At 42.4% G+C, this 13,857-nt stretch overlaps 1 protein-coding gene across 1 annotated transcript in view; it reads right to left on the reverse strand.

Moving 5' to 3' along the window:
• USH2A (usherin) overlaps positions 1 to 13,857 on the reverse strand; it is a 683,333-nt gene that overhangs the window by 175,779 nt on the left and 493,697 nt on the right. The window contains exons 48-49 of the mRNA XM_084773188.1: positions 8,731 to 8,929; positions 6,464 to 6,632 (exon numbers count right to left, since the gene is read on the reverse strand). Of these exons, the coding sequence (XP_084629314.1) occupies positions 6,464 to 6,632; positions 8,731 to 8,929 (368 nt within the window). The remainder of the gene's footprint in view (positions 1 to 6,463; positions 6,633 to 8,730; positions 8,930 to 13,857) is intronic.

Consider the following 13,857-nt stretch of genomic DNA (forward strand, 5'->3'; position numbering starts at 1 on the left):
GTCCCCCTTGGTCATAGACCTAGGGGAGGGGAATAGGGTGAAAATGGGAGGGAGGGAAGAATTGGAGGATACAAGTGATGGGATAACAATTGAGTTGTAATCTGAATTAATAAAACAAAAGATTTCAGACTTTTGAACATCAAAGAAGACAACGGAGCCACAGAAAAGGCATTGGAAATCATGACATGAGGGATTATTTTAGCCATTTTATTTTGCTAAATAACAAAATATCAGGGACTATGTAATACAATTTTAAAGACCTATTTAGTTCATATTTCTGGAGTTTGAGAACATGCCACAAGCATATTCTTGGCTAAGGTCTAGTTACACACAACACTATGGCAAGAGTGTATGTTGAAGGGAATGGCAGGCATGTGGCTGGGCAGGCTGGGGGGACTGCAGGGCTAGTGTGCTCTCAGCAGTACCCCTCAGGGATGCAATAAAGTCCCTTTGAATCAGCACTCTGAATAATCCAGTTTCCTCCCAACTCTGAGAGGAATACCACACTGAGCACCAAGCTCCAGATGTGAACATCTGGAGACAGTAACACAGCAAGGATGAATACGAAGTATATGCGAAGATCTCTGAACCCCAGCAACATAAAAAAATACATGAATAGAAAAAGTGCAGACAGCCTGTGATGACAGGGAAAGACGCTCAATGTCATGAATCGCTAGGCAAATGCAAATCAAAACCACCACATCACAGTTAATTATAATAGTTATGACTGAAGGGAGAAACCACACACACACACACACACACACACACACACACACATACACACATGTACACACACATGCACATGTACACACACACACACACACACACACACAAATGTATACATACATGCACAGGCACATACACATACCAGAAAATAAATGATAACAAGGGTGCTGACTCACTGGTGGTTAACTAACAATATCCCAAAGGTGTGAAGAATCCAAATGTGCTTTGGTGAATGAATACATAACAAAACGCATAAATGGAATTCAGACTTAAAAAATAATGAAACTCTGACATAGGGTCCAGCATGGGTGAACCTTGAAAGTGTGCTAAGTGAAAGAAGCTAACCACAGAAAGACAAATATAGTGTGCTCCAATTATCTGGGGGGCCTTAGAGGAGGAAAGTCAGAGGCAAAGCACCCAGGGGTTTTGCTCTGGGTTTACCAGCAGCCAGAGGTGGTGAAATAAGCTTGCAAATAGTGACATTACTGGATTAATAACACATCTTTATATTTATCTTTCATCATCTTCTTTCTATAGTCTATTTACCCAACTATCTATCTTGTATCTCTCATCTATCTATCATGTGTCTACCTATCTTATCAACATCAGTCTATCATCTATCTATCTATCTATCTATCTATCTATCTATCTGTCTATCTGTCTGTCTATATCTATCTATCTATCTATCTATCTATCTATCTATCTATCTATGTATCTATCTATCTATCTATCTATATCTGCCTATCTATATCTATCTATCTATCTGGCCATCCATCCATCCATCCATTCATCTACCTATTGTTTATCTGGTTGAGTATCCCTTAACAGTGTTCCTTAGTGCAAACCTAAAGTGTCATGTGGCTCTGGGGCTGGATCAGTTAGGCGTTGCTTAGCATAGCCATGGGCTTAGAGGAAACATGCTGTTTGCATCTATGTTGTATGAAGCCTCTCCTGGATGGCATCAGTGTTTGTGTTAATTATTTCAGACATAGTTCCCTGAATCCATTCTCCGACTGTAGAAAAGGTTTAAGAAAAAGAAAAGAAAAAGAAAAAAAACCACAAAGAGATGTGTATTATATCAATGAGAAATAAAACTCTTTTTCCCCTCAAAAAAAAAAAAAAAGGGTGGGCTATTAGACACAAGATACAAGGATCAGTCACCCTCTCATTAACCTCTAAAAAAAGAGTCTTTCAGGGCAGGCTTGAAGATGTTTCCTCTCTAAATGGTACCATACAGCCTAAAAGTTAATTGTTATTCTTATCAAAGAATGACCCACATTAACACTTCTCTGGGGTCATTAGCATATTTATAAAAAAGTGGGGCGAAGGAGCAAGCATTCCCCTCTCTGCTGCTCTTTGTGATGTGTAGTCATGGAGCAAAGTCTTGAGAAGAAAAAAGGAATAATATTATTAACTAATATTTCAACTCCTCTATAAATACCAAAATGCCTGTGTGCATCTCAGCTTTAAGCATGGAGAGTACTGACTGGATTTTAATTACAGTGAGATACAAGATGGCTTGGGGTCACTACATTTCTTTCTTGATGCAAACAGCCTTACACTGGCTAGCAAAGACCATGGGCTGAGGACCCAGGTCAGAAAAGCTCTCCTCCTTTGGATATTTACAGATCAGTAATGAAAGCAGAGTGCAGCTCTCCCTCAGGATGGCTTCTTCTTGTCTTTTATCTTGACAAGATAGGATAATGTAACACTGGAAAACAACTGCTCCAAAGACTAAACAGACACTAAAATCCTTTCTGTATGTGTGTGTGCTGTACACACACACACGCATACACACACACACACGTGATACACACACACACACACACACACACACACACACACACACACCTATTTGTGCAGAGACTTAAGTTCTTTCATTAAACATCAGTTTCTAAGGGCTGACAAAAGAGGTTATTTAGTAAGATTTGAGAATCAGAGTTTGGATGCCCAGGATCCACATAAAAACCAACAATAACCACCATCAACAACATCCACATCCACCACCACCTCCATTACCACCACCACCACGACAACAACAACACCCCAAACCTGTGGTCTGTGCCTGTACTTGTAGTGCTGACAACACAGAGGCAGGGTTTTCTCTGGGGCTTAGTGGCCAGCCAGTGTAGTTGAATGGTTAGCTTTAGGTTCAGCAAGAGAAACTGTATAGAAGAAGATGGAGGGCAGGGGAGCTGGCTCACTGAGTCCAAGCCTTTGCCACCCGGACCCGGTAAGGTGGCACACACCTCTAACGCCAGCACTCCTAAGGAAAGGTGGGAATCAGAGCGAGGAGAGACTTAGACGGAAGCAATGGGTTACCCACCCTGCAGTATGCTGTGTGGTGGCAAAAAAGAGAGATGCCTTGCCTCAGCATGGTAAGAGGACACTCAAAGGCTGTCCTCTGGCCTCCTCACACACAGTGTGAAGCATTTGCATGTTATTTCTCTCTCTACCTACCCCTCACATTCATGAACACACACACATTTCAAAATATGCTTTTAGTGAAAAGTGATGAGGAAGACCCTGATTTCTACCTTTAATCGCTAGAGTATATACATGGGCATGTATGAAAAAACATGTTCACATATCACATGTAGATATACACACACATAGTAAGTTACTAGAAGGCTTATATAATATAGTAAAAGACCCATAGGTTTCTGTTTAATTTTTTTAGAAAAAAAACATTAAATTTTATTTTGAAGCAAATCAAAGTGCATTGTACATAGCTCCAAGTCCTGTACTGCTGGGCTTGCAGGGGCACACACAGGCGGAGCTTCTGTGTTGAGGTGTTGAGCACTGTGCTAAATTGCTAAATAGGAGCAAGCATTTATCATTAATTTTGAGGACCAGGATTGCACAGCTTATAGTTTGTTGCAAATGATATTATCAGAAAGTTCAAAGTGACTTTGAATGAAAACTCCTTTATATATATTCATATAAGCTGTTTTTACACTATTTAGTGATGTGTGAGACTCAGCAGATCTTCTAGGGTCGACTGGCATAGAGGATGCTAAGAGTGGACACCAGGAAATGCCCATGCCATTTCTTTAAGTTTTAAAGCAGTTATTTGCAGGAAGAAAAGAGAAGAACCAGAGCTGTGAACCCCCAGCTGTGGGCACTGCAAGAGAACAGAGCACTTGACGAGCCTTCATTTGATCAGTTGCTAACAGCTGTGAACCAGTGTCTAATAAACAGGTCAACACTCTCCTATAAAAGCCTTACACTTCCAGCCACAGATTTATTCAATTATGAATGTTTACTTGCTGGAGAATCTAGACAATAACATCCTGAATAAACTCAGGAGTATTTAATCATGATACCCTCCAGGTTTGATCCTGTGTTTTGCAAAAGAAACAGAATCCCTCACATTATACACTTTGGTGGTTATATTCATATGAAATACAGTGAACACTTCAACATTGCCGTCCATACATTCAGCATGAAGAGCCTCCAGCTCCTTAAGGCATCTGAAATCATTTTCTTCTCTCTTTCAAACTCACTTTCCTGTCATTAAGAAAAACATCAGTGTTCTGGGCCTGGAGGGATGGTCAGTGGTTAAGTGAGTGCACTGCTTTTCTAGGGGACGTGGGTTTGGCTCCCGGCACCCGCCTCAGATGGCTCACAACCACCTGTAACTCCAGTACTCAGGATTGAACTCATGGCAACATAAAGTAAAACACACACATAAACAAATACATCCTTAAAAAGAGAAAGACAACAGTGGTAAGCTTAGGTGATAGGAAAAATTATCTGTACTTACAGAGGCTTTTCCAGTGACAGTAAAAGTGCATTGGTCTAGAACAATCCTTAAGATGTGTTGACAGGGTTAATGAAGCAGACAGGAACCACAATGGGACAGGAGGCAGGGAGATGGGGCCCTAATGTGTAACCAGGTAGTCACTCGAAGTCCAGTCCCTTCCCTCCCTGTCAGCCGGCCACAGGCAGAATATACGACAGAATATACTGTCTTGTCCTCCATTCCACTCATAACAAACCTGGCGGGTGCACAGACAATGCCACGATGCCTCTCAAGCAAACTGGTTACTGACCCACACGAGACAGGGAAAAAGCACACATGGACACATGGACGGACACGGACACACACACACACACACACACACACACACACACACACACACACACACACACAAATTCTAACCTCATGACTAATGGAAAGTACCCACACCTGAGCCACTCCAGCAACCAGGCTTGTTTTTTTCTCCCCCGGCCCAAAGGCAGCATGAATCAAGTCAGCACTGTTTGCTTTTCCACAGCCTCCTTTCTCTTCCAAAGGAAGCCTGTACTTGTGACAGGTCCCCTCTGTCTCCCATTTTGTCTCTATTGTCACTGTATATTGTTGTCACTGAGGCGGAAGCTCCCTCCGACCAGCATCATGAGCATGCTTTGATCAGAGCAGTCAAGTGCTCAAAGGCGTGTTATGCCCCCCGCCCCCCCATCCCCCGCCGTCTAAACACATTCTCTTCCTTGTAAACTGCAGCTAAGTTGAGGAGTAATGAAGATTTAAATACAAGGCCCGTGTGAAAACTTGTGTTTTATAAACTGTGGCTGACACTGTCCTTGTTCCCTATGGCGTTTACTGGGCATTGTTTTGTGTCATTTAAATTTGGAAAAACAATGTCTAGTTTATTGCAGTTTGGAACTCTGACAAAGGTGGAAGCTGCAGTCTGCACCCATTTAGGAACGGGGCAAGTGTTTCTCAGAAGGGAAATGGAACTAACGGAGAGACGTTTCACGGCCTGGACACTGCATTAGTTACGTACTGCTGTTCTCGTTGCTATGACAAAGGACGCCTTAAAGCAACCTGAGTTAGGAAGGGCTCATGTGCCCTTACGGTGGGGTAGGGCCAGCACAGGAGCATGAGGGCACGTTGCATCTGCGGCTACGGAGGGGTTCAGCGGTCAGCTGGTTTCCTCTGCTTTCTCTTTCATTCAGGTTGGGACTCCAGCAGATGGGGTGGTGCCACCTACTTTCAGCCTGGCGTTTTCCTCCCGCGCTGACGCTCCTTGGAAACACGCTCCGAGCGGCTGCCAAAGGTGGGTCTCCTAGGTGGCTTCAAATATGGCCAAGCTGACGCTGAAGATGTGAAGTCGAACCATCGCAGACAGTTGATGACTCATAGACTTGATGGCGAAACACCGAAGCGTGTGAATGAACTGAGCCACACAAGGTAAGATCGCCACAGACATTTCTGTCTGTCTACCGTAGATAGCGGAAGTCTCTGACATGTCCGTCTCTTCTAGCTGCCTTTCAGTAAAGCCGGAGAAACAACCTTTTTTCCCCTTTTCTTTCTTTCTTTCTTTCTTTCTTTCTTTCTTTCTTTCTTTCTTTTTTCTTTCTTTCTTTCTTTCTTTCCTTTTCTTTTTTCTTTCTTTCTTTCTTTCTTTCTTTCCTTTTCTTTTTTCTTTCTTTCTTTCTTTTTTTTTCGAGACAGGGTCTCTCTGTGTAGCCTTTTTTGTCCTAGACTCTCTTTGTAGACCAGGCTGGCCTCGAACTCACAGCAATCCACCTGCCTCTACCTCTCGAGTGCTAGGATTAAAGGCTTGAGCCACCACGCCAGGGCGGAGAACCTTTAAAGCACACTGCAGCCTGCAGCCTGTGCCTCTACGGTTAGGTTTTGATGGAGAAGTTCTTGAAACAGCCTGCTGACGTGACCACCGACTTGCAGTTTCGGCTTCCCGAAGCCGCTGGGTACAGCGGAGACAGTACTCACCTGGAAGGATCCTAGCGTAGGAGCCAGAGCAGCACTGGTGGTCCGGCTGGGCCTCGTGGATGCGGCCCCCGCAACACACTCCAGTGGAATTGGGAAGGAACGCGATGTACTTATCTTCACAGCAGCGGTAGCCAGGCTGAGGGTTGTACAGAAGCCCGGCACAACAAACCTGAAAGGTTGGAACTGGTTTTAAGCAAATATTTTAAAAACAAATAATTTTACTTTAAAAACAAATATATTTTCTTAGTTAAGAATACTGTATCTCATGGACTATAATTATTTTCTCAAAAAGCCTTGAAAGGTGGCCATACTGCCTACAGCTATAAATCAGACCAACTCCACAAATGCCAGTTGACACAATGCAGCTTTCTGTCCCTTATTCAACCAACCTTTGCTGTGCATTATAACATTATGTAAATGTAAATTACCTTTAGACTGCCAGAGCTTCCAGTATAAAGGCACTTAAAATTGTAAATGAGCCATTTTCTCCATATTACATATCTTTATTCTAACTATTGCTTAACTTGAAAACACCGCACCTATGCAAACTGCTTCTCACTCATCCTTTTTGTTAAATAAATTGAATTTTCCTTAAAATGTATATAATCATTTATTTATGGACCCACTCTTCCAATAAGACAATCTCTGTCTCCTCCTTCCTTCTGTATATGTACACACATGTGTCTATATACACACACATATATACACCTATGCAAACATATATCACAGACTACTACAATAGGAAAAATAAATTTATATGGAAATTAATTTTGAAAAGTCATTTTTAACTCTGTGTTTTTGCCAGGGGCAAGCTGCAGAAAAAATTATATGCTTGAACAATCAAATAAGTATTCGTATCTTTATGCTATACATAAAACAAAATCAAATTCCGAATAGTGGCTGAGAACAGCCTCAGAACTCGTACTTGGCATGAGCTCCTTCAACTAGACAGGTCCTTCTGTGGCAGACAAAACCAACATTTTTTTAACCAGGCGCTTCCCATTTCTAACTGGTGACGCATCCGCTCTGGCAGCAAGTTCAGAGCAGTGGCTGGGAGCACAGTCTGCACAGTCCTGCTTGCTTAGTCGCTTACCCACAACGTTATCTAAGAGCAAAGGAGACGACACTAACCAGCCACTCCACTCGGGCAGGCGGCTTTCCTAAACAACAGTAACGGTTATTTTGTTGGGTTTAGGTGTTAACAATGAGTATTTAAGTTCGGTCTCACTTTAAGCATAAGTTGGATGACTCTTCCTCGCAATGCCGCATTCTGCATAAGAAGTATGTGGAGCTATGCACCATGTGAAGACGTAAGAGAAGGCTTTGAGAAATTATTTCTAAACTTTTCATCAGAAACACTCAGTATCAACTCCCTGTGTAAAAATACTAGGCAAGATACACTGGTTTTTTAAAAGAAGTTTTGCATCTTAACTAGCAGATACTTTATTTTAAAGTTTCTGTCATGACCTTTTTATGTACATGTGAACATTCATCTGTCTCTCACACACACATCATGCGCAATAATTTTACAGATATAGAAACTGTACAGTTGTCAAGTCGCTGGCTTTATGTGTCTCTTACATAGTAACCACTGCTAAGCAAGTAGCAGCCATAATAATTTGTATTTCGATCCATATTGCTTCAGAAACTCACTTTATTAATTACAGAGTTCCTTTCTAGTGAGTCTTATGGATTTAGGAGTAGCCTTAGTCACCGAATGTGCAATGCCACTGATAAATAGGACATTATTTCATTAGATGAAATCTTACCTTCAAACGAAGTAGTTTTCTGTGTTGTTTGTCAATAAAAGCCATTTACAAAACCCTCTATCTGGCTGTATTATTGATCTGATTCCTAAACAGCAACTAATATGAACATTAATCTATGAATGACCATAATTCTAAAATATTTCTGACAAACCAGGAGCAGTCCTGTCTGTGGCAACTCCTCATAGCTGTGTGAACAAACAGCCGTTTGCATCTGAATGGACTTATACTAATGGAAACTTCAAGTCCCTCAAGCCAATAAAATTCAGGGGGCCCTTGTCATCCTAATAAACCCACATTTTCCTGGAAAGATGATGAAAAATGGGAAGGCTAAAATGGTCATTAGGTCAGTAGGATTTTGGTAGAAACACTTTCCTCTCTATGGGGTCTCATAGCACAACATGGAAAGCATTTACCATGATGAAATATGGTGCAGAGAGCCTGGGCTTCTCCTGGTGTGTGTGTGTGTGTGTGTGTGTGTGTGTGTGTGTGTGTATTTACCTTAGTTTCTGGAGAATAGCAAGTGTGCCCACAGATATTGTCAGGGTGTTGGCACTTGACCACTTGGCATCGCTCATCACTACGTTTCTCTCTTAACTTCTGAGCTCCAGGGCATGGACGCCATGTTTTCCGCAAAAGAGCATATCCCAGAATGATACCATTTGGATTTCCTGGTGTCGTCCATTCTATCTGAAGGGATCTGCAACAGATAAAAATATACGTATACATGGAAGTACATATCGATGTATATAGTATACGTGATCTGCTTCATAGTTACCTATATACCAGTACCACTCCAGGCTAGATTCAATACTATAGAAAAGACAACAATCAATACTACTACTAACAATATTTCTCACTCAATTGACCACAAGGTCTTAGTTCATGAGCAGTTCTCTAAAGAGTGGGAGGAGTATATACCCTCTCCTTTACAAAAGCAAAGAGGAGCGATACGGAATTTGGCTGGTGTACCCTTCCACAGAGATATTTGGAAAACAACTCTGAACCCTACAGGTGATGTTTGCTTTAATGACATGGCTGTCACCTTGTCCCTTCTTTGCTATAGGATGCCTTCAGTAATAGGATGCCTGTCTGTGCTAGTCTGAGGAAGCCCATAAGAATCACAAAAATTGCTGTGGAACCTGGAGCCTTTGAGACAAGGCCATCACTTAACTCCTTTTGGGTCTTACAACTTCTGGTTGGCTCTTATACTTGCAGCCAACCAAAACAAAAAACAAACAGAAAAAGATCAACGTTAAAATTAACATCATAGCATCTGCTTGGATTCTACGCACACGCCATCTCCACGTGTTCTCAATAGGCAGAGAGCAGGTGACAGTTCGAGGTGACGCTCCAGAGAGTTCGCATATTTCTGAGACATAGCATGGCCTCCTGTGCCTACTTTCCCTATGAAACATAAGAATGACTATTCTACTTCTCATCATCTTTTTTTTTTTTTTTGAAAACTGAGTGGAATTCTGACCTGAAGGGCAATTCCGATTGTGCTGTTCCTGAGTCTCGGCTGGATGCTTAGCCAGTCACCAACAGTTGTGGGGTGCTTTTCACACAGACAGTGTTCCCGTAGTGCACGCATCAAAGCAGGGCAAACACACACAAGCCTGGGCTATGTCTCAAGCCACCATTTTTGATTGGGTTGTGTTCCTGGGTTGGGGGCTGTGTAACAACGTCTATGTGGATGTCAGAGACAACTTTTCTCCATCTACCATGTGGGGGTCCTCGGCATCAGACTTAGGTTGTCAGGCTTGGGCAGCAAGTACCTTAACCCACTGAACTCTACCAGTCCAACAGTAAGGCTCAGCGATAAAAGTTTCCCAATAACTTACATTGAGCATTAACTTTCAATCCCTGTGCAAACTAATATTTTAAATAGTATTCTCATCTTGGATCTGGTCGGCATTCTCAATGACATCACTTTCAGAAATGCAATTAGGCACAAACATTTACCTGAAAAAGCAGCAGTCAAGATGAACCTTGACACTTTAATACACTGATGGAATTCTCCTTTCATGTATTTTCTAGAGTGTACACATACAACACATACTACAAGGAGGCTGCAGAGAGGAGACTAACGTCACTATTTGAGGGCTATTTCAAAGGCCAATACAGCCATTGGTATTTTTTCAAGGAACCTAACTTCCAAATCAACTTGATCTTCTGCAGATGCCAAACCCATGTTCATCACATCAATAAATTACAGTGTGTGCGAGAAGAGTGTGGGTATGGGAGTGCACATATACATGTGTACATTTGTATGTAGAGGCCAGAGGTCAACCTTAGGTATCATTCCTCAGGAGTGTCTCACCTGCATTTCTAGACATGGCATGTCTCTGGACCTGAGCTCACTAAGTAGCTAGGCAGCCGGCCAGTGAGCCCCATGGCCACCATGCCTGGCTCTTCATGAAGGTGCTGGTGACACAGCTCATGTCCTCATGCTTAAGCAGTAAGTACCTGGCCAGCTGAGCCAGGGAAGGCTCCATGTAAGTGACAGTCAGGGGTCTGACAGGGCAGAGAGTGAATTCACACTACCTTTAACTCTCTGATAGAAGCCATTGTGGGTGCACACATGAGAACACATGGGACTCAAACATTCCAGTTAGACATTTCTTTTCAATCCTGCCATTTGATAATAAAATTATTGTTCTATTTCTGTTATACTGCATAACAATATGTCACCCCCTGGAAAGCCATCACTTCTGATAAACAGAGGAGCTGGAAAGCAGTGGGAAGACGGTTTCTTATCAACTATCTTTACACAGGTATATGTTGAAACACTGCCCGTCAGAATGTTACATGAGGACTTGGGTTTTGCAGTGACGCTTTATTACTTATTCTAATATTTTATCACCATTTGTTAAATATCTTATTTGAGCTACAAGGGGAACAGCTCATATGGTTCAAGACATCAGACTAAATTGTTACAGATTAAAAAACCTTTGGATTTCTGATCCTCCTAAAATAGATCTTAAATAAATGTGGATATTTTTTGCCACTCATTCATGCAACATTCACACTCCTCATTAATATTCTAGGCTATGTTATCAAATATGGTGAGCATACTTAAAATAGAAAAGTAAATATATGTATTTTGACAAAATGTTAACTTTTGATTTTGAATCAAGTCATTAAATATTTGGCTATCCCATTGGGGTGTTTATTAAAAACTGTAACAAGTGAAAACAAGAAAAAAGACAAATCACGTGTGCACATGCGCGTGCGCATTCTGCTAAATGGGCACTAACAAGGTCAAGTATTCTAATTTGAAAACACATGGACCAAGGCTACCACCATCTAAACACCCAAAGAACGTATCTTGGGGGTGGGATGTGATCATGAATAGATGATTAAGACGACAGAGGGAATTCTGGGAAGGATCAACACAGGAGATATAAGAGGACAGTAGGACCCACTCAGTGTGGAGACAAGAAGCCAGCAAAGGGTTCGCCTTGATGAGCAAGATCACACGAAACAGTCACGAGACACTGGGGCATTGTGTGAACGAAAAGGGGGTAATCAACTGTATGGTGTTACTACTGCAGGAGGGGCAAGAAGCATAAGTGGGCATCAGTGGCACACCAGAAGGGGACGTTTATGTTTCTCCATTTAGGAATTTCAATTATTGCTCCAGTAGGGGTTTCCAGGTGATGTGTTTATCTGATTAAGAATTCCTTTGAAGGCAGCATCAATGTTCTGAAAAGTTCTGAGGACGCCACCAGTCCATCATCCTAACCAATCCAAATAAATAGAACCTGGGGAATTTTTCAAAGTTCAGACTTGAATGAGATACTTACTAATGCAAAGCAGGCAGCGTTCCATCTTTATCATTGAAATAGACAGATAATATCCCTCTGATCATTAAACTTACATTTTGCTGGAGGGAGATGAACAGTAAACAACATGTGAATGACTGAGGAGGTCTGGGCCTTGCGTGCAGAAACACAGAAGAAGGATGAAACGAAGTAAGGCTGTTACCACGTGATCCAGCTTGCAAGTTATCCGTGGGCTTGACCTGTGGAAAGGAGGTCAAAGAATCCAGTAGCCCTGGAGTATACCGAGCTGGAAACAGAATGTTAAAAATAAGGCAGAGTGGCTGCCGGTAGCGGGGATGGGGCTTGCCAACTGTGTAGGATTTTATAGGCTAAGAAAATGAATTTGGCTTTGGCTTTGAGTGTTAGAAAAGCATTGGAAATTTCTGAGACAACATAGGAAAGGGAAGTTATTTACCTAGTGTTCCCATTTCTTACCCTCTCCCACCCCACAGATTTCCTAGGTTCTGGAAATGGGCTCCAAGTACATCACACAGGGAAAGTGAAAGCAGTGAAGTTGGCAGTCCTTGCTTCTCGTGGTTTGTGTCTGAGACAAGGAAGTATCTAAGCCTGACCTGCTTTCACTGCTGCCAAGTGTGGCTCGGAGGTCCTGGGGCTGTCTGACAGAGGACTCTGGCCTGGCAACTTATCCTAGAAAATGATGTTTGCATCTCAGAGCGTGCTGCTGGGCAGGGACAGAGCTGTCTTTGCACTGACGATGAAGAGGAGACAATAATGTTAAGTTTAGGCTGATAGAGATGAGCAAGAGCCATGAGCCAAGTGGCTGAGAGGCAAGATGCAATGAACTTAACCCAGGATGGGCATCCTTGTGGGATGATTAAGACTGTATGTGGATTCGTGTATGTGTGTGTGTGTGTGTGTGTGTGTGTTTCACCTTTTGGCACCACAGCCATCTACTCTAGAGATTATCACACATATCAAGGAACTTGGTTATGTGAAGATCCTCATGGGGACTTTGCAGGGAAAACACATACTTGTCCAAGAGAACTTCATCTGGTACCCAGAGGTGTATGTTGGCCAGAGATGGTGGACAGTAAGTGACATGGAAAGGAAATACATTGGATAAGGAGCAATGTAATGGGTAGCAAAGAGCAAGGAGGATGGGGAATGCAAGCTACGATCAGGCAATCAGGGCAGGGCTTATGAAGCAGTAGAAGCTTTGAGGTAGACATGAGTTTAATATTTTGCTAGCTATGGAATGAATCATGTGAGAGTTGATCATGAAAACTAATTACCAAAACGAGGATCATAAGGATCATAACTAGAAATAATCTGAAAGTCATAAGATGACAATATCGGAGGCTGTAAGTGGGTAGATAGAAAATATTTCCCCTTGGAATCTCATTGAGTTTGGACAGCTTACATACTTGCCCCATAAACTGAAATAGTGAACGCGGGATAAGGAGATGGCAGCGGACATGAAGAACAGCGTGCATGAGAAGCTGGCCTGGGAGCAAGTCAATGGAAAGTAACGCTTAATGAACTTGGTCTTAAAAAGTAGCCAAACCAGGCCAGTAATGTGGCCGAGCATATGAAGGCTCTTACCATCAATCTGGCATGGATTTGATCTCTGGAACTCACACGCTAGAAGACAGAACTGACTCTGGAAAGTTGTGCACTGACCTTCATGTGTGTGCTGTGGCAGGTGCACACTCAGCCTCCCCCACACAAAACAAACTAAAAACAATTTTAAAAGGAGCTGAAGTGGTGTTACTTTACAACAAGGTACAATGCTTCTCCTGAACATGTAGGCTAACAAAAGCCCAGTGCCAAATACAGGTTA

The sequence above is a fragment of the Acomys minous genome (genome assembly GCF_964271855.1).
Source record: "Acomys minous genome assembly, chromosome: 1".
NCBI lineage: Eukaryota > Metazoa > Chordata > Mammalia > Rodentia > Muridae > Acomys > Acomys minous.